The 22,168-nt window shown below is 33.8% G+C and overlaps 2 protein-coding genes across 2 annotated transcripts; one reads left to right on the top strand and one right to left on the bottom strand.

Moving 5' to 3' along the window:
* Positions 1-409: 409 nt before the first annotated feature.
* On the top strand, positions 410-8,201 carry LOC124457986. The gene is made up of 5 exons (XM_047008112.1): positions 410-649; positions 3,297-3,353; positions 3,553-3,676; positions 5,037-5,170; positions 7,807-8,201. The coding sequence occupies exons 1-5, from the start codon at positions 500-502 to the stop codon at positions 7,972-7,974; spliced, it is 633 nt and encodes a 210-aa protein (XP_046864068.1). The 5' UTR covers positions 410-499; the 3' UTR covers positions 7,975-8,201.
* A 7,556-nt stretch (positions 8,202-15,757) lies between these two features.
* On the bottom strand, positions 15,758-20,965 carry LOC124457987. Its single transcript, XM_047008113.1, has 5 exons — positions 20,755-20,965; positions 18,818-18,874; positions 18,638-18,752; positions 16,635-16,777; positions 15,758-16,089 (listed from the first exon to the last, which is right to left on the bottom strand). Exons 1-5 carry the CDS (start codon positions 20,902-20,904, stop codon positions 15,973-15,975), a joined length of 582 nt encoding a protein of 193 aa, XP_046864069.1. The 5' UTR covers positions 20,905-20,965; the 3' UTR covers positions 15,758-15,972.
* Positions 20,966-22,168: the final 1,203 nt, after the last annotated feature.

The following is a 22,168-nucleotide window of genomic DNA, read 5'->3' as shown; positions in this document are numbered from 1 at the left end:
GAAAATGCAAAATATGATACAAAGTTAGAGGACAGTGTTTTATTTGCATCTGTCCTTGCAAATTAGTATATCGCCTAGCGAATACATGGGCATCTGACATGATGTTACAATAGTTAAAAAAACAACCTGTCAAATTACTATAAAAATCATGAGAGCTTAAAAAATAATGGCAGCCTTCGAGACAAACTGTAACGATTATTTATACCAACTTCTCCCAGAAAGCCTTTAAAAGATACAGTTTGTCCTTTAGGCTATCGAAAGTAAAGCATTGATGGTCCATCACTAAATAATCATGCCTCATAAATTTAAGCGAGCGTTGTCGCAAGCAAAGTTCCCATGGAAACATGGCACTGAAGCATGAAAATGAATATTGGCCGTTAACTGACCCCAAAATCATTGTTCCGTTCACGTGAGACGTCACATGACTCACACAAAGAGATCAATTTCGCTTTAGCTTTGTATCCATCTGGTTTATCAAAATCATATTTTGCTCGCTAAAATGGCATTTAGACCACTTTGCTCGAAATGGTTTTTTGGAATGGGATGTACAATGTTGATTTTAACCACAATAGCATTGACATGTGAATTTGTACGAATAGAACAGGGGAGCAGTACTTATAGAGTTGGAGCAGTAACGTATTCTTTTTATGTATGTGTGCTTAATTACAATGTTCTTGTTCAATTTAAAAATATTTTTATGCCAAATATTGTTTAAACTTTGAAAACAGACGAAATATGTACATTCTAACAACAAATTTTAACGAAACATGAAGGAAAATGTAAGATTTTGCCATCGTGTCAATATCGTGGCGTTGTTGACACGTACAGTATATTGTACTTGTCTGAGGCCTCGTCCACACTATGCCGAATAAATTCGAAAAACGCAACTTTGGTTGTAAAAACAAAACAAATGTTTTGCGTCCACACTAATACGGTATATTATAGCTAATTCCTCGATTTGGCTTAGAGCATGCTCACTGTAAAGCATGAGGAAAAGCCTGCACTAATTACATTCTCACCAAAGGCCGCCAACTTCTGTTGTTGTTTACAAAGTCTCGTCATACTCGTCATGAACTATAAGTCTATAGTATTTTTCGTGAACAGAGTTGTCCCACCAAGCATTTTTCCGGCCAGGTCGAGTCCAAAAGCGTCGTTTCTTGTAAGGTTGAAATGGTTTTGAACTTTTCCATTGCTTTATTTTAAAGTAAATGCACTTTGGATTAAATGTTTTTTAATATATGTGTTTAGCAGTTCATTGAGCATGTAGGTCGTGGCTGTGTACCAGAAAATTGGCTGGAAATCATTTAAGTTCCGTCGTTATCATCCCGTTACTAATATAAATTTACGGAATCTTATAGTTTTTGATACGCTGAACTCAAATTTTTTTGTTTTCAAACAACAAAACCTACATTCTTGAAGTATTTTGTCATTGAAATTTGCCTTTTGCAGGCCATTTGCTATGTGCATTGTCTTCATTTACTCTTATTTTAATTTTACATGACGTTTTGCCATGCGTGTACATGTTTCACAATTTGACAAACATAGGAACATTTTTGAACAATTCAAAAATTCGTTTACAATGGAAAATCTATGATTTGAAGTGACAACCTATGAAGTACAATATTGCTTCTAGAAATACAAATGTTCCACCAGAGGCGTAACTAGAGGCAGGGGGTGTATATTCATATATTCATTTGTGCCCTACTGATTTCTTTTGAAAGTGAATTGGCTTTCAAAGGAAATTAGTCGAAGCACAACAGAGCACATGATTATTCATACACCGCTCCCTCAATTGACGTTCTAATTACGCCTCTGAGTGTCATTCTCGAAGTGAAAATTTTAAACACTTTTTCTTACGTTTTAAAGTCACCTTTCAATTGCAATGAATACCCAGTTTTTGTGCAAGAGTGTCATTGTTTTGCTGACATATATATAAACCTGTAGCCGATTTTTATTATCAGAAAGGGTGATACATCAAGTTTTGTGATAAAAATAGAAAAAAGTACATTTGAAGGAGATTAGGAAGGGCTCAAAGAAATAATATAAGGATAAGAGTATGCCACACTTTCCCACAGTGTTAACATTTTTAAGACGAAAAACAGATGTTAGCTAACCCATGCCCTCCTCTACAACCTCCTGCCTACTCTGGCGCCATCCCTGGCTCCTTTGCTTTTGCCCCTTTCCCGGTTTCAGTTTGTAACTCACAGTGTAAACAATAAGGAATAAAGTTTAAAGTTCAAACGTGGTAAACTCACGTGCATTAAAACAGTAGATCGTACAATTTCTAACATCATGGTCAAACTTTAGGACATTTAGCGAATTCCGGAATCCCAAAGAGTATGTCTGGAGTATGTCAAAGAGTAAACACTATGTCTAAATACAACGGCCCTCCCGGGAAGACGGCCTGTAGTATTCGGTAAATTTAGCCTTCTGAATAATCCTCCACTGATTGTAGTATGTAATTTTGTTTAGTCAAATGCTTTTCAAACGCCAAAATTGCAAAAAACACATTTATATATAATAAAGTTTGTCATTTGTCGTACACACCTTTATATAAAATAAGTTGCTTTGAAAACAATAATTTATCATTTGTGATGCAAGACTATGACATTAGCCGTTATGAATTTAAAAACGATAAAACACGCATGCGCCACATGGAAAATTTAGCCGCCGTGTTTTTTATGATTCTTCCTGTTCATTGTGGTCGATTTTTGAGCTCTAGATACGCGTGTCTGTAGAAAAAACATCTTATGAGTTCTAACTGCATTAACGCTATTCTGCAATCATATAAGCTGCACAGTGAGCATGGTTTTTGTTTGTGTCAATATTCAAATTGTATTTGCTTATGTATTTACTTGTTTGGGCAACGCAGCGCTGTTCAAAGTTTTAGAATTGTAGATTCAGCACTCATTTGGACGCAGCGCTCAATCCTTTGAGACCCTCTTTTTTTGTATGATCTTCTAACTGTGAACGTTAAAATCATTTGTGGGCACCGTATAAAGGAGTAAATAAGGGTGTTATATTAAATAGGTTTAAATAAGAATTCAATCAAATCCTGCATAAAAATTGTCTTGCAAAATAGAGATATTCTATAAAGTATGAAATTTTTGACTTTGGTCACCCTGAGCTACAACATTCAAATGACGTTTACAAATACAAATAGTGCTTCTCAAAAATTTAGAATACTTTTAAGAAAGAATATGTTTTGCCCACATTGGTTTAACAAAGTACAAATGACCAGCAAACAATGGTAGCACGCAAAAGAGATTTTTAATTTTCATACATTTTGTTATAAGATGATTGCACCCGGTGTACTGTGTGTTATATGTGGATTCAAGAAGGGACGAGCATTGGTAAGTTGTGGTTATGTATGTTATAGTAATGATGTTGTTATTTTTTTGTTAATAACACTTGTTGTAAACTGATTTTTCTACTTACTCGTGTGGTATGCTATTTGCTATTGTGTCAGCCTGCAGTTTTGGTCAAGATTTTCCGAATGAAAAATCCTTTGAAAACTTCCAACCAAAACAAAATGTGAAAATTATTTTTTAGTTGGGAGCTACTCTTGCTCTAAATGTCATTGGTGCTGTCACGTCTTTTGTTTGCCTTTATGTATCTGCTAGGAAATGGAAATCTTTAGACAGATGCTCTGATTATTACTATCATTATTATTACGGTAAGAATGAAAAATCAGTATAATACCAATTTTAAATTTTACGTTGCACCTTTATACCAATTTAGTAGCTACTAAAGTGATGCAACTCTCGTTACCCTTCCAAAGCCAAAAAAGACGTTGCATATTTTAATGGATCTTAATTTAAATGAGGGATTGGGTTGGTGGTGTTATACTAAGTTTAGTGTTCAATTAATTGCGAAAACGCTATTTAAGGTTTCTAATAAAAACATAGTATTAGAGTTATCAATAACTTATACACTAGCAGAGATTTAAAATATTTTGCATATTTTTATTTTTGCTGTGTGACTTTTCTACCATCTCTCATCTGCAGCGATGTCAGAGTCACAGCGTTACGAAATCAACCCTAAGGTGTCGATCAAAATTTCGTATTGTCGCTTGCACAAAAAAGCAGCATTTTATTTGGCTTGGCACCCGTTTCATTATGTGCAATAAAATTTCAAATTGCACAACATTCTAACTGCAATGATGAATGCTTATTTATGTGTAAATCCGATGTAAACTTCGGAGAAATGTAATTAAATCATCGAAAACTTTGTAAGTCATAATTTGTTATTGATAATGGATCATGTAGAGTCTAGTTGAAATCTTTATACTGTTATCTATTAGATAAAATTTTATTACTGTTTAATAAGGATTCTGTTGAACTAATGTGGTTTGAATGTAAGAAACTAGAAATTTATCTACGTTTAAGTAAGTTATTTCAGTCTTTCTCGTATTATTTAATTATTTAGTCTTTATCGTAATATTTATCAACACAAGCGCTGTAGTGAGATAATGCAAAAGTTAATATTTCTGACGATATCAAGAGACAAATTCCTTACCTTCAGATCCGCTCCTTAGACAATGCTTGAAAAAACATTTAGTTTAGCTGAAATATGTAATCAATCCATTTATATAATGAATTAAAAACAGCTGCCCATGGCTCAAAATAGCCGCCAAATATGTTCAATCAACGACCCGTCAACTTCATTTTACCTAGGTGAAAGTTGCCTTTTTTACCATTCGCTAAAACCCATCACGTGTTTCTATATGACGTTCTAAGCGTCCCGTATGTTACCATGCATCGCCTTACTAACTTGCTTTTTTGGGAATACATGAAAACGATGACAAGTTAAAATTAGCGGTGGTAAAAAGTTGGCAAGTGAAGAAGCATTTTCAGCTGGTCAATTTTTGTTGACTGGCCGTTATTTTGAGCCCCGTTGGCTTGTCAGATTTATTTTTAGTAAACAAATTACGAGTAATGATTTATGATTTTATTCCACCAACAAATCCCTCCTCGAAAGAATGCCACGAAGGCAAGCAAACTTTCGTTGAAAAAACTTTTATAACTGTTATATAGACGATTGTGATGACACAGATGAGCGTGCTGTTCTTGGTTTGATCACAATTCCCTCAGCTTTGATGGGGATTATAAGTCTTGTTGGATCAATTTATGGATGCATTATCACTTGTCCATGCTGTTTAACAAATGAGGTATCTAAACTACAAGACACCTGCTTTTAAGCTTAACTAAATGATATTGTCATTTAAAATGTAAAATATCACACTGAAAAAAACCTTTAAAGTTTGTATAAGTGCGCAGTTTGTGTTTCATTATACATCCAAGTTGTAATTCTGCATGCATATATTTCATATTTATTAGAAAGGTTGATCACAACTCAAATCAATATATTGTAATAACATGGTTGCCTCGGGATCTTTTGTTATCAGAAAACAATAAGCCTCTATTTCACATTTTATTTTCGTCCATTAGAAATTGTTTTTGCTCGCATTTTTACTTTGCCACGTATGAATAATTTTCAATTCTGCTGAATGAAAAAGTTAATAGCATGATGTCTTTGAATCTTTGAAAAAATACTTTAAAGGCAAGTTTAAAAGGTCTAAAGTTGGTCAAAGTCCTCTTGCTCTACTGTTCTTGCATCGTTGATTCCTTAGAGTCAGACAGGAATAAATGTTTCGCCGGTAATTTACCCTATATTTCAAAATTGCTAAATTTACATTATTACAAGCCTTAGTGCCTCACAACTTATATAGTCTAGTGACAACAGAAATCGTCTTTCCCTTGCGTCAGAAACTCTTATGACACTAAGGAACGAAGTCAAACCGGAATGAAAATCGGAATTAATTTGTTTGCATGTTTACATGGGACCAGCACAAAATCACCAAAAATCCTCAGTCGTGTAATTCCTCCTTCGCAGATTACTTTTACACTTGCTGGCCATTTTGTTTTTGTAATTTGCTTTTGTCCGCATTCGTTGTTACCATTTCAGACCAGTCTGAATTTTAATTACAGCTTTCATTGATCACAAACATGGTCTAACTTTGGAAAACCAGTGATGACCATAAATAACTTTAACAATAATTAAAATACAATACGTATTTGCAAAGCAAATTCATGCACAGGTTCACTGAACAAATTCGCAAAAAGTATGTCCAATCAAATAGCTAGATTTTTATTACATCTTGACCATGAACAAACAGAAGATTCACTCCCGCTTGGTAAATTCTGAAAGATTACAATTCTTTATTTAGAAATCTATTGTTCTCACTGTCAGTGAATACTAAGATGTTTGCATAGCGGCAGTAAAAAGTCAGGCTGGCGACTCTACTGTGAACATTGTCGTAAGAAGATTGATAATTAGGAGGGAGCTCATATTTATGCATTCATGATATGCAGTGTTAAGCTCTTTTAGTTTGAAATCAATTATTTTCTAAAGATTATAGCATGCATAAATGAATATGTGCCCCACAAATTTTTGATACTCCTACGCCATGACTGTGAACATTGTACGTTTCAAACAACATCAATGGTTGTCAATATTACAATAAGTGAGCTCAAGATTTAATCAAATTATTGTCAAAAAGAAAAGTCTAACGCATTTATTTATTCATCCTCATCCATGTTATTACAAAGTAAACGCATGTTTTAAGGGATGGTAGTGATTAAATGCCTACTTAAGCCTTGAGAAATTTTGTAAACGTCCTGCGCGCCCTTGGATTTTTATTAAACTTCCATTGGTTTTGCGGGACATTTTTAGTCTGCTCACATAAGACGGGTGACCGGGATTCAACAAGGCGTGAAATATTTTGAGTCTATAAAATAAGTAAAAATAGATATGAAATGCGTAGTGTTGGAAGCCTGTCAAGTATGTATAGCTACTGCATGAAGTAGATTTAGGCCTGTTAAAAACGTTTTTACGGCGCAGCGCTCTCTTCAATTTCCTTCAAATTTTAATAGATTGTAAAACGCAGTCTCTATTTGACAGTGATCAAATTCTATTTTTAATAAGCATTCGTCATGCAAAAGGCCAATATCGGACATAGGGGTTGTCACAGTGAGTAGCAGCGAGCAAAATAAATTAAAGCTGCTTAATTTTAAAATCAGAGTACTTTTAGAAAAACGCTATTGGTTTTAAATTTCTAAGGAGGATCATTTTACCAATGAACTTGTCTCTGACGGGCTTAGAAATTTAAATATATTCTAAAATATGCTGCAGTAATTTATTTTGACTAACCCTATATCCACCACTGCGAAATGCCTTTTTTACAAAAAACTTTGAACATCGGTTGTTTCTCTTGTAAAATATCCCTCATTTCCCAAAAGTTCACTGCCAGCCGTGCCAGATAACGTTAAAGCAGCAGCGGATCCAGCGTTCGTCAAAATAAAATTATAACTCCTTTATTTTAAATTCAAAGTACTGTGAGAAAAACACTATTTGGTTTTGAACTCCTAAAGAATGTAATTTCATTAATGAATAGACATCTAAGGTGCTTAAAATGTAAGTTTATGCCAAACTGTGCTGTAGTGGTTTATTTTGACTTACCCTAGATCCGACAGAGCGTTAAAGTAATTAGGCCTGTTTCAAACGACCTAATTTGTTTTAAGAGCGTTCGGTTCATGTAAAGTTCGACGTTTCAACTAGGCCTTATCATCACTAAGTGCTTATCCAACTCACGCAATGTTTTCAAGAACTTTGTTGAAGAGTCTATTTTTTTCACGCACCATGTTTTATCAAGTTTATTTTTGTCGACTGTTTACCATTGCACTCGGTAATTTTCTTAAAATGATTGTGATTTTTAGTATTTTAAATTTTCTTGTTGAATTATAGGATGGCGTGAACGTAAACAATGGCCTTTCCCAAGCTTTTCCAGTCGTTAAACTCGAAACAGTTCAACCAAATCCTCAGCTTCATCTCTACAATGAGCCAACGACGTCACACATAGATTTGGGAATGACGCAAATTAAAGAAAGCCTGCCTCAAAACGAGTTCAGTTAAATCACAATGGAAATTTAGATACACCATATGTGAGAGCTAGGCATCAAATTTGCGGATTATTATTATTTTATGAGGCATGAAACAAAATGGACTTGATAAATTCTCATATACATAAGTTAATTACCTAAAATATTGTTAAGTATGAAACATGTGCCATAATTTAACCTGTAGTTTTAAGCTGTGTCATTTTTGTGCCAAGATATTTCAAAATTCCTTTCTTGGTAAAATATTTCTTACTTTATAATTGGACGTTTTCTCCCAAAGTTCGATGAACCATTGGCAGTGCAAATACCTATCTCACTAATGATTTGACACAACAGATTAAGAAAGAGGGGCCAAACTCTTTGAAATAGTTTGAAAACTGAAACATGCTGGCCATTTTTTATTATTATTCAATTTGTCGGTTTTTTTCCGCGGCCGCTTTGACACCCCACCCATTAATTTTTCCCTTAGTTGATCAACCGAATCTGGCATTAAAAGTAAATGAATAATGCATAGTAAATAATAATTTAAAAAGTAGGCAAGCTCCGATATTAACACCTGGTACAAAAGTGTTTGTGAAATTCCAGTACAAAACCTAGACCTCAGTGTCAATTTCGTTCCTAAATTGCTCTTTTGCTTCAAGGGATACAGAAAATACTAAAAGGAAATATATGCATACGTGCATCTTTGTTATTACTTACATTATGCTATTACGTTGTGTCACAGTGAAGTAGCAAAATACGATTGCAGAGGTATTTCAGAGTATTAAAGGAGGGGAGTTAATTAATTGATATACATGTTCTAGCAAAAGCTAAAGCCCTCCAAAAAAGTTTATCAAACCTTTTTGCGACACTGCATGACAAGCCACCCTTATGTTGTGTAACAATTTTAATAACAGTTTTTCAAGGTATTGTGTTCAATATAAAGCAATTTGGCATTCATGTAATAACTGGCATTGAATTTCATATAGTCAATGTTATTATATTCATTTAAACATCGGTATGACAGTCATTTGTAAAATTCATATGATCTTTGGTGAATTGAATTGTCTTTCATATGGTCTTAGTAGTGGAATTTGTACAACTATACGTTGGTATTTCCATTTACGTTGTATGAAATGATTGGTATTAACACCATGTAATTATTTGTGTGGACATTCATATAGTCATTGGTATTAAGATTCATACAATCATGTCTATTGAAATTCATACTGTTTTGGTGCTGTCGTTTATTTATATAGTCATTACTATTGACACATTCATATAACTATTGGTATTCATATTCACATAATTGGCACTGGCCTTAGTAAAAACGCTTGGCTCCTTTTATGACATGGCAAAGCTATAAAACCAGTTGCATTTTTAAATTGATTACTCAATGCTGTTGCATGCAAGTCATATACTAATTCAATTTATTTCAGAAATATTCAGTATAATGTGCTACCATATATATACGTTACTTGACAGTTATATTGCAGAGATGAGCCTTTATGCACATTGTTTTTTAACCAAATGATTACAAAAGATACAGTATATTAAAAATAGGTACGTAGAGCGTACATGTGTTTAGCCACAAATAGACGGCAGTAAAAATGGAACTTTGAAAAATACTACAGATTGCGAAAATGTGCTATTAATTTAATTATCAGTCGAATTACCGATCCGAACAAGCCTCTGAAACAGGGGAGTACATACGAAATAATTTTGGAAAATTCTGTACATGTTAGTTCAATGCTGTAAGTATAGTAAATGTGCAGTAACATAATTGATCTCTGTATTAGGACAGCATATATTGCATAAATAATGTATTTTTGTAAAATGGTTTCGTTTGCGCCTATAATTGTATAATTCGGTCATTTGTTTAGAATGGCAATATTTAAAAATATCACAGGAATTGAGAGAATTGTTAGAATCGCAAGCCATTACACCCATGAATTAAATTTTCTTCGGTCGAATAATACGAGAAACTTGAAGACAAGTACTAATACTGATCCAGTTATGTACATTCTAGTAACAGTGCTTTGTTAATTGAAACATAAAGACAGCAATTGAATATATTTTTATGCGTGTCTTAAATGCATTAATTAATGTGAATAAACATGAAAAATGCTTGTTACGTTTTTATGCTCGCAATTATTGGCATGCTCAAACAGCATCAAACGAGAATTCTCAGTAGGAACGAGTCTTGTTTATCCATTGACACCGATTTAACGTTATCTTTCCCTTTTTTTCTGGTGCAATAATGATGTCAAGTTTTCCTTCAGGGCTGTAGTTTTTATTTCTGTAAACTATCCGTGAACCGGCACCAGACTCTGCGGCAACGTAATCACCATCAGTGAAATCGGCATAACCTCCATTTACTAAATTATTGCTATCAACAATCAGTGTACTTCCACCTTGAGTATAAAATGTAATCGACATGACTAAATCTGAAATATTCGTTTCGGCAACGAACTGCTTTTGACAAATTGAAGGAAACTTTTCTCTTTTATTGATATCAGATGACACGTGACAAAATTATTAAGCATATTTGCCATTATTATTGCATAATATTATTGCTTAACCTCGACGAAATCAAGGTTGTTAAAGAGTTAAGAAAAATTAGTCGCTCAAAGGCTGGCGGTCCTGATGGTCTCCTTAATTGGATACTGAAAGACTATGCAGATATTCTCACGCTACCAATCATACTAATTTTAAATTTGTTTTTCTTAAACTGTCAAGTTCCTAGGATGTGGAAAATTGCCAAAGCCGTCCCACTGTCTAAAGCATCAATTATTAAAGTTTTTACCCAGGATTTGAGATCGATATCACTTACTTCCACTCTATCCAAAAATTGCAGAAGAATTTGTTATTGAAAAAGATATGAACTAGTCATGTTAAGATGCATCGATAAGCCTCAATATGGTTTTATGCCCAAATCATCAACTACCCATGCTCTCATATCGATGATTCATCATTGGTTACAAATGACTGACGGAAAATAGACGCAGTTTGAGCTGTTTTCCTAAACTTTAAAAAAGCATTTGATACGATGGATCATAATCTCTTAACTGACATGGTTTTAAGTCTTGGGATTAACCCTTCCACCATCAACTGGCTTATTGATTTTCTTAGAGCCGTGAAACTCAATCAGTGTGTGTCCGATTGAAAAACGTGCCTGCAGGAGTGCCTCAAGGAACCTGTCTAGGACCATGGCTATCTTTAGCCATGATCAACGACTTAGAAATATCTGGAAAAACGGAATCACTAATGTGCAAATTTGCAGATGACACCACTACTTCAGAATTAATTTCATATGATCGAGAACTTATCTACAACAACAAATCAACCACATTGCTAAGTCGTCGATAGAAATTAAATTCACCCTTAATCCAAATAATGGTAAAAAAAATATCATATGTTTCAGAAAAACTACTCCAGCGTTTGATGAAATCAAAATCGATGATCAACTTTTCGAAAGAGTTCAAATGTTAAAATTTTGGTACTCACAATAAGAAATTATTTGAAATGGAACGACCACATAAATGTTATCACTAAAAGGGCAGCAAAACGTCTATACGTCATTAAGCAGTTGAAGCGGGCTGATGTAAACAAAAAAGACCTTGTTTGTTTCTACTGCGCTATAATAAGACAAATTCTTCAGTATTCTTTCCAAGTATTTCGCTCTGCTCTACCATAATATCTATCTGATGGTTTAGAGCGTATAAAAAAAAGAGAGCCATGGGCATCATATTTCCTGGAGTACATTATAAAGATGCATTAACAAAAGCTGATATTCCGACCCTATTCGACAGATGTGAATCTCTCAGTAGCAGATTCTTTAATGATATAGTGAAGGATAAGAATCACAAACTTTACAATTTATTACCTCAAAGAACTGATTGCATTTAAAATCAGCTAAAGACAAATAAAACATTTTATGCAACTAATTATTGCACAAATCGTTCTAAAAACTCTTATACTCCAAATTTCTCGAAGGAACATGTCTCTTAAATTGTAGGTTAACCATACGTTGTATATTCGATCTGCTTATGTATATCCTTTATTTAGTCCTTATTTCAGTTTTATTATTATTGATCTTAATGCTTGTAAATAATTGTATTACTGTATCTATATATGATAATGGTGTATTATACATGTATTCAGTCGTGAAAACTGCAAGATGTATTCATCATTGAAATATGACATCATTGTAAGTAGTATGCGATTCTACAAACCTCATCAACTATCGCATCATAGAAATCTCAAGCCCGTGATCTAATTTAAAAATATATGTATCTATTTTTTATTTATTCCTCCAAAGCAATATTTTTTTGATTTCCAGCGATTTGATTGGCTGCCTTAGCGCGTAGCTTTTTACTATATCTGCCCGTAGGCAGAAGGGATATTTTTTCGCTTTTTTTTTCGTTTACCTCGTGAACAAATACTTTTAGCAATGTATTTGTTTAAGAAGTAAAATGTAAGTTTCTAAAACTGATTTAAAAGCGATGTAAATTGGTGAGCGAGTGGGCAAAGTGTATTTTTAAGAAAGTTATCATAGCAAGAGTGAATTTTACTATCAAATCGAAGTTTGTAGAAGACAATCCAATTTAAGTCTTAACATATTTTTTCGCAATGCATTTCTTTACGAAGTGAAATGCTAATTTTTAAAATTGATTTAAAAGCGTTTTAAATTGTTCACCGAGAAAGCAAAGTGCATTCAGTTGAAAGTTATCATAGCAAGAATAAATTTTACTGTCCAATTTTAGTGTCAACATCAAGCTACGTCGAGCCAAGGTCATTTTAAAACGCCAATTACTTCATAAAAAAATAAAACATATATAGAGCTTGGCTCGGGCCACTTTTGAGACCTCAAGAAAATATTTTTTCCGTACAGATCTCCAAGCCGATAAAGAACACATATGTACCTACACAAATTTCACTTAACTATTTATGGCTTTAAAGTTAAATGGTAAGTTACATGTTGTGAAAAAATTGCAATTTATATTACGTTGTTAATTTTTAAACGTATAATAAAAGATGTTGGTTGAAAAATAATTTCATATAGATTTATAATTTCTCGTGGTGAATGTAATAACATAATAAAGCCGTGCATGAAAAGAATGGCATGTATAGTATACATGGCCATCATTAGAGTATATATATAATATGTTTGTAAATGTAGATCGTCCAGGTTTGTATAGTCCTGAGAAGGACTGTTTTTGTTGTTGTTGACTGACGTTACGACAACCTTAGCGGTAGTCATCTTCAAAGTCAAATGAGGAGTAAACGTCAGGTTAGCCGTATTTGTTATCTGGTTCTTACGTCATTTTATTGTGTGTACAGGAAATGTGTATTGTCCTTGTGAATAAGTGTGAAGTGAAATATTTTTAGTTGGGATGTTTTTTAAACGTGTTTTTGACAAAAAGAACTAAAACTCTGACTTTATCAAACGCAACACTTACAAACCCAACGAACCCAACGAAACGAACAACTCAGTGACAAAAGCAACGATACGTTACATCAAAGGTACGTCTGAGATTATCTCGCGTATCTTACGACCATACAACATACGTGTCGCACATAAACCAATCACAACGTTACGACAAGTACTAACGAACATAAAGGACAAAGAACAACCCAACGAACGACAAGATGCAGTTTACAAAATAAACTGCTCCTACTGCCACGCCTCCTATATCAGGAAACTGGCAGGAACTTAAACATAAGACTTACTGAACACAAACGAGCTACTAAGAAACAAGACAAAACTAATCACACTGTCGAACATCACCGAATCACAAAGCACTACATTGACTGGGACTCCGAAAAATGCATTATTTACAGTACTGACTATAGACAACGGCTTACATTAGAAAGTTGGTATACCAACTTGGAACAAACCCCCCTGAGCAGATCAGAGCAATTACCGGCACCTTACAAACGACTTATTCACAATACAAACAAACAATCAACTAAAAATATTTCACTTCACACTTATTCACAATTACAATACACATTTCCTGTACACACAATACAATGACGTAAGAACCAGTTAACAAATACGGCTAACCTGACGTTTAATCCTCATTTGACTCTGAAGATGACTACCGCTAAGGTTGTCGAAACGTCAGTCAACAACAACAAAAACAGTCCCTCTCAGGACTATACCAACCTGGACGATCTACATTTACAAACACGTAACGATACTCCCGGGTTTTAACCATTTACTTTATATATATATATATTATATTGATCCTAACACGGTTTTAAAAACTGATGACGGCTTTGGAGTAAAGTCGAAACACGGTGCCATCCAGTAAAGTGCTACAGTGGCGAGAATCTCTCGTCCATACGCAGTTTACAAGAGATTTGACTCGTCTCCAATCCCTGTGGGCTTGGTAGCTTAACAGGTAGAGCGGCGGACTAGTATCCCGAAGTTAGTTCAAATCTCGTCCAAGTCACATGCTTTTCATGTGCTTATTAAAAACCGTGTTAGGATTAAAATATTATAGTATACATTGTGTATCAAAAAGAAATGTATAGATATGAATTATGCTCTCAACGGTCTGTAAAAACTTTGAATGGAATAGGTCGTTGGACTTGTGATGGCTCATCCGTCAAGAAAATTTTCGCATAAAATAACCATTTTCTAAATGAGAAGTGTGTTACTTAGAAGTACATTTGATATATTTTGCGCTCAAAAACAGCTGCCGATCCAGCATTCGTCAAAATAAATTATAGCCGCTCACTTTTGAGTTTAAAGTACTTATAGAAAAACACTCTTGGTTTGGAATTTTAAAAGAACATAATTTTACAAATAGATTTGTCTTTTAGGTACTTACTTTTTAGAATGTTAAAAATATGCCAAAATGAGCTGCAATAATTTATTTTGACTCACCGTAGATCATTGGCGAAACTAGAACATTAAGGCACTGTTTACATGAGCCCTGGAAGCCGGGCTAACCTTGCTACCCAGGCTAAAAGCCGGGCTAGGAACTTCCTAATAAAATAAAATTTAGTTTACATGAGCCAGGTTTAGCGAGATCCCATTTGGGCAAGCAAAGGAGCCCAGTTAAACGGAGTAAATTTTCCGATGTAAACATGTCAGCCCGGCTGACGGGGCTTAAAGTAGAGTTACCATGGAAACTAGCTACGGTCATTCTTCGTTCTTTTGTTTAGTGGTGTCAGACAAATGTATTTTTTAATGTATTGATGACCAAAAATTATTGCCGCAATTATTGCCATAAAAAGCCGGGCGGGCTAAAAAGTAGTCCGGGTAGCAGGGCTAATGTAAACAGCCCCTAAGTGGGGCGGTGTATTCATATATTCATGACTGCGTGACTAATTTGTTTTGATTGCGACTGTAATTTCAAACGAAAGTAGCAGGGCAGAGGTGAATGTATGAATAATCACTCCCCCCTTATTGCTCTAGCTTCGCCCATCTTTTCAAAACCTTTATCAAGTAATTATATTTATGATAATTTACTCTCGAACTTATACATAATTTTCCCCTATGTGTTCCAATTGCTTTTTAGACGTGTCATTTTCTTGCACAAGCTATTTCAAAAGTGCTTCTCAGAAACACAATTTTCACTCATTAAAAATGGTTATTTTCAACAAAAACTCTGCTGTCAGATTTAACATTGGAAGTCCTACTATATTTCCATCAAAGGTATTTGCAATTCTTGCGTGTCGATGAATTTAGCGACGTAATCCAAACTTTTCGGTTTTTTTATGCAGCCTGTACAGCTGGTATCTTTGAGTACTTCAAAAGACAGATGTTGTTCACTGTGGAAAACACATATTTGAAAACAAATAAATTTACGTCTGTCAATTATTGAGATTTTACATGTTTAGACTAATTACAATTTAAGTTACGCTATAATTAATTTAATATGTAACTATAGTTGTAAAAACAATTTGACGTACTGAACATTTTAGCTGCAAGTGCAAGAAAATAGACTGGTATGAAGCGTAACTAAAATTATGTGCAAAATTTGATGCAGAATTTATTGAAACTGCGTCATTCCTCAATCTATATTCGTGATGTGGATGGTTCAACGTAAGGAGGTGGTCCAGGAACTTGTTGACCTGTTTCGACTTGAAAGACCTGCAAAGGCTCCGAGAAGTCGTCCTGTATGTGTGCGTAAGTCTATAAAAAGTAAACTTGTAGTTGGATATTGACGAAAAAAGTTTTTGTGATAAAAAAGATTTAAACCAAAACCAAATTTGTAGTTTAGAGATGGAAATAATAAATTGGAAAGGCGTTGCTTATATTGAGGCATAACCAGCAATAAAAGACATAGCAACAATTTGAATGATTTCGCACTGATGTAGATTTACCTTCAGATTAATCTCAAAAACTTTTCAAAAATTTTCTCGGAGGTGCAGACTGACACGATGAGTTTTTGTACAGAGAATAAAACTTTGCTTTATTTTGAACACATTTTAAATTACATAATATATCGATAATATTTAAGAATTTGAAATGCATCTTAAAGTAGCATTTTTGTTCAAATCCCTCTTGCTTTGGCTGTTGTCTTAAACCAGTTAAAAAAGCCAGAAAAATATATTGAGTTGCCAAAAATAGGATATATTAACATTCGACATATTACAATAAAGAAAAGTGTAAATATTTGATCTTGTCGATATTATAGCTAACCAAGAAGAAACCATTCTCTTATATTTTAATGATACCTGATTTGTATAGCAGCATGGACACATCCTGACGCATCCATAAATTGATCCAATAAGACTCATAATTGCCATTAAAGTCGAGGAAATTGTAATGATACCGACAGCAAAGTGCTGACCCTGACTTGCGACTTGTTTACAATAACCTATATCAAAGTAATACATAAAAAAAAGTTGACTTACTATGCTGGTGTTTTTTAATTAAACAAAATATCGTAGCTAATGTATAACTAAAAAAAATTTAAAGTTGATACACCATATTAGGACATTAGTTTATGTTGACTGGCGTTTCCCAGGAGACGTTTTGATGTATTTATAGCAGTAGAGATTTTCACAGTCATATGTGAAGAGCAAAAATCAGATTCATACCGTACTTGTTGCTCAGTTTTTAGCTATTAAAGCTAAGTAATAAATCGAACTAATAGGTTTTGTTGTAAGTTGCTGAATCAACTCTTTAAAGTATGTCATCATCTCTGGTCGCTGCTATATGTAAAGTCAACGATCATTTTATTGCACTGCAGTCAATGTTATGTATAAGTGTTTTTCAGTGATGTTTTGAAGTTTGGTTTACTTTTTTATAATTCTTTGTGGGCCTTTTGTGTTCAAAGAGTAGTGTTTTCATTCTGCCAGCAATAATAATGTAAGTGGTTTGGCAATCAGAACAATTTATTTCGGAAATTGCACGTTGTCGTCTGTCTGCTTGTTCTCTGAGTATTTAAACAGCAAAATACAAACAACCTATAATAACAACCTTGAAAAACGAAAAAATAAAAAGCACCCAACATTGAAATTGTTCGTAAGTGGAGTACACCATAGAATTATAGACACTCATACAGCCATGCGTTTCCTTTGGAAACAATGTCCTATCGTAGTGTTTATGCACCTAATAAATATGGCAAGCCTGATGTAGCTGTAAAAGAAGTCGAAGACAAGATACGTGCGTGCACATTTCAGCTACTTTGAATTTCAAAACAAAACAATGAAATCTTTTTAAATGCCTTTAGACCTCATTAGAAGAATGCACTACTAAATCATGCGAAAAATAATCCTCGGATGATTTCAAAGATGTGCATTTTTTAAATACGTATTGGGGCTATTGCCAAGTTTGTTGAAACATCAATGAACAGAAACAGTAACATGCTCCAACATTCATGCTCAGGACTGCACTTATATGACTTCTCAGATCAACATGAAGCTTCGCTCAATATATTACCTTTAAACTGTTAACCCTTCATAAATTAGACATGTGTTTGCACACTATTTATGAATTATGACTTGTGAATTTATGAAAATTCACTGTGCCCCATCCATCATTTGTTTAAAGGTTTCTTTACATGAGAAATCGCAAATGTCATAAAAACTTTGAAAAAGCGAAAAAACGCACCATGTAAACTACGTTTCAACTTCAAAGGTATACCACATTTAAGGCTTTGTTTACACGAAACTGGAATGAAATTGGAATTTGTTGCATGTTTACACGGGACCGACAGGTAATCAAGAAAAAGTATCATTCACGTGATTCCTCCTTTGCATACAAGTTTTACACTTGCCAGTAATTTTGTTTATGTATTTACGTCTGTACGCATGCGTTGTTGCTATTTAAAAACGGTCTGAACGTTAATTTGAGTTGCGTTGATGCCGGTTTTAATTTATACCGCTCTGAACTTAGTCCTACGTATTGGTTCAGCAGTCTTCAGAAAGATTTGAGTTTTTTTTTGGTACCTGTTTCATGTAAAAATCTACTATAAATACTGCTATAACCCACACGAGCTGGTGCACCTAATTACTATGATAAAATATTCTTTTCTATTTCACCACCAATTTGGCAGCCATTTAGTAAAATGTCAGCTACATAGTGATTTCAAAAGAACTTTATAAGGCCAACAAGCGTATATAAATGAAATCACCCTTACTTATCTAGCTGACAACGCTATTGCCAACATATATTTAATGTCTCTTCACTACCATAAAGTGAGAAATTGTGCAAATAACCTTCTATTTCTTACCCTGGTAATAACCGTCATAACAATTGTCCATTGATTTCCATTCCTTAGCAGATACATACAGACATAAAGATGATGCGATAACAGCAATGACATTTAAAGCAAGAGTTGCCCCTAACTGAGAAGAAATGCAATCAAAAAACATACATCATCACGTAATCACATCAACATACAACAACTTACCAAGGCTGACCTTTTCATAAATCCAGAAATAACGCATAATACACCAGGTGCAATCATCTTAGAAAAAAATGAATAAAACTTTCAACTGGCAATTTTCTGCTACGAGAGAATATACAGCTAATGCACATGCAAGGGAATGTGTATTATAGTAATGAGGTCTGTGCATTTATTTAGTCTATGAAGCTGTGAAATTTCTATAGCAAACCATCATTTAGTAGTTTTCTACTTTTGAGAATGCAGATTACGTGGATCTACCCACAGTAAACAAATTTCAAAAAACTGAATAGAATTTAATAAGAATCTCAGGTATGTTCATTAATATATTTGAGCACCTATAGAAAAATTCCTCACAAAATTCATTCAGGTGAATCATTCATCTAACATGTGGCGAGTATTATTGAATTTATTATTCAAAACTAAATCTTTTGAACTAAAAATTGTGTTTTTCTTTAAATTCGTACGTCCACGGAGACACACTAATAATAACTGTTTGGGCTCAAATAAATTTACAAAAATGATGTTTCTTTCCAATTGTATGTGCGTTTATATGTTTTACGAAGTTCATAGTATCTTGTAAATAATAGTTTCGACTTTGGAAGAAAAACGTTTAGTTTCTGTCACATTTACAGTCAAACCAATACAAACAACTATAGCAAAATGCGTTCTTGCTATAGTTGGCTATGGTGGCTTACGTTACAAAAATCTGAATGTGGAAAGTTGTCTATACTTCATGTTAGTTTATGCCAAATTAGAAGAAAAAAGAACTTGTGTTTTGTTTAAGGAGCTGATTTGTACAAGTTAGCTTTCGCATCTGTCTATATTGGCCGTGTATTTAAATTGCGTAGAAAGATTGGGCTCTATTTGCAACAAAATTTCGACGGACGTAGCCTTCCATCTATTTTAGCGCAATGGCGCTGACACACACATTCCACTGAAATCCTCATTTTACTTTCTCTTCCGTATTTCATCCTCGTATTTGCAATATTTCGTTTTATCTGCGTCTATCCCTATATTCGAATTTTATGCACTCATTCGCCATTCAAATCCTTGAGCTCATCTCCAGTCCGTATATGCACTTATCCTAATTCATTGCCCTTGTGACAATCGGTTCTGGTCAATTAAAATTCATATGCACCACTTTATTTTATATCCGTTTATACTTTCACATAAATATTTGCATACGTATTATGCAAATGTTATTATGTGTATGCCGCTTACATACTTTATAGACTGCGCGATTTACGTACCGAAAAGATATCCATTTAAAAATTAATGTCAGAGACATTCTTTTTTGAGATAAAAAGAATTATTCATGCCTTAAAAATTAAAAGGAAAACAAGTGTAGCCCACATAGAGCTCGTTTTTCAGATACTAACTGATGTTATCATGGCGTAGCGAATAGCTTGGTGTACATACAATTATAATCTTCATAACATTACAAGTAGGACTGATCATAAGCGAAACCATATTACAATATTTTTAGTTAAACTGGACATAACTTATAATATGGCAAAATTTGAGTTGATTACAAAACAGGAAACGCAAGTAATGTATCAAAAGATCATAATATATCTAACGTATGAGCTGTTCTAATGAAATATACACAACATGAACATTTAATATTCCTGAAGATTTTAAGATTCTCATCCGCAGTCGTCGATTGGTTCTGTATGTATAGTCTTAAAATTGTAGCTGTTTCAAACCGTAACATATAAATGACAAACGACATATAATTGACGACGTAACTTCATAAATAATTGCGTTATTTATTTTGTTGCAATTAGTATGATGCCATAAATTATGCTGAATAAACCTATTAACAGTGCTCGTCTTGTGCTGCTTTGTCAAAAGTTTAGCAATAAGCTTATTTGGTAAAGAAACATAAATACACACACTACACGTCGAGTTTCTATTTAGTTACGTATAGGTATACATACATAAAGAGAATACGCAATTGCTTGAATTCCAAAATTATTCCACGCAGTTTCTTTTCGAATAAATCCACATATCAAAGTTGATGTTGTAAAGAACAACATTGCAGAACCTATACTAACAAAAAAATGTGATCTATTCGTGCTTTGTGCCATTTTACTGACGAGCCGTATTATTGTGATATGGCAGACAAATGAAATGAAGAAGAGAAATTAATTATTGAAATGCAATGCAAGCACTTTCACGCAAGCTCATTTGCTCTAGCTCACGACGTCATAAGATTTAATACTTGGCTGCATCTTTTTGTATTCCCAACATATACAATTTCTAGAATGCGGAAAATTGAAAGCGGAAAAAGATAAGTTATTACTTAATTTCGAACAGTTTCTTTCTTTACCTGTAATCTATAATGTACAAGGAATTTTTACACCGATGGCCATGAGCTACAGTGTGGAGTGGCAGTGAAATAACAAGATCTAAACGATTATTTAACGTGCGGCCAAACATGTTCTTTCATGCATGCTATAAATAGGAACGAAAAAGTCGATTTGAAAGATCTCAATTCTGCAGAACGTGAATAATTCTTTATTACAGTCTTGTGCACCTCCCACCCATCTGCACAAGAAAAGCAGTCAGATTATCATAACAGTAGCTGCACGCATATATTGCATCATCTTTCTTAGATGTTCTTTTTATTTACGTTTACTACATGTTGGTGTTAGTATTTTGTTTATTAAAGAAAAGACATAGTATATTACTGGGTAAAAGCAAGAAGATGTTAGATGTATTCTGCTGCCCGAGCGCGAGAAATGCGAAATTGCTTTATAAAATTAAAAAATCTAAAAACAGGTAAGTTACTATACAAGCTTATTACCTCAACAGGTTCTAATTGTAAATCACGCTTTACTTTCTTTACTTACGTTGAATAAATCGATGGAGACAAAGCTAAATATATAACTAGTAGCATGCATGAAAGCTGGGACAAATGAATTGTTGAGCTTGTTGTTTAAATTGTTTTTGTCAGTGTAATGAGTTTTGCTTAGAGAGTTTGCTGTTTCAAGGTAATGCTTTTAAAATGTAAATTTTTAAACCTTCAAAAGATTATGATAATTTAATTTGTGGTGAGTGTAATTTTCTTTTGATAACAAAAAGAACAAGGAAGCTTTTAAATTTGTCGCATACATTCAACGTAGTATAAAGCAGCTTGTTGTCCTGATAAGATCCCGAATTGCAAGATTCTATATCTTCCATAATCAAAACTTTATAATGGTAGCAAGCCTGCTACAAACACTAGTCAAACAGTACTGTTGCAACAGTAAGAATAGCTTTGTTCGAAGGCTTTTTACCTTATAGAACTCTAATATACTTGTTGAGAATATCTATAGTCTCTCCCAATACAGTGCAAAGTATTTGGTTATT

This window comes from Xenia sp. Carnegie-2017, unplaced genomic scaffold, assembly GCF_021976095.1.
Source record: "Xenia sp. Carnegie-2017 unplaced genomic scaffold, XeniaSp_v1 HiC_scaffold_6, whole genome shotgun sequence".
Taxonomy (NCBI): Eukaryota; Metazoa; Cnidaria; class Anthozoa; order Malacalcyonacea; family Xeniidae; genus Xenia; species Xenia sp. Carnegie-2017.
The sequence above is the reverse complement of the archived record's forward strand: the minus strand, read 5'-3'. Positions and strand labels throughout refer to the sequence as shown.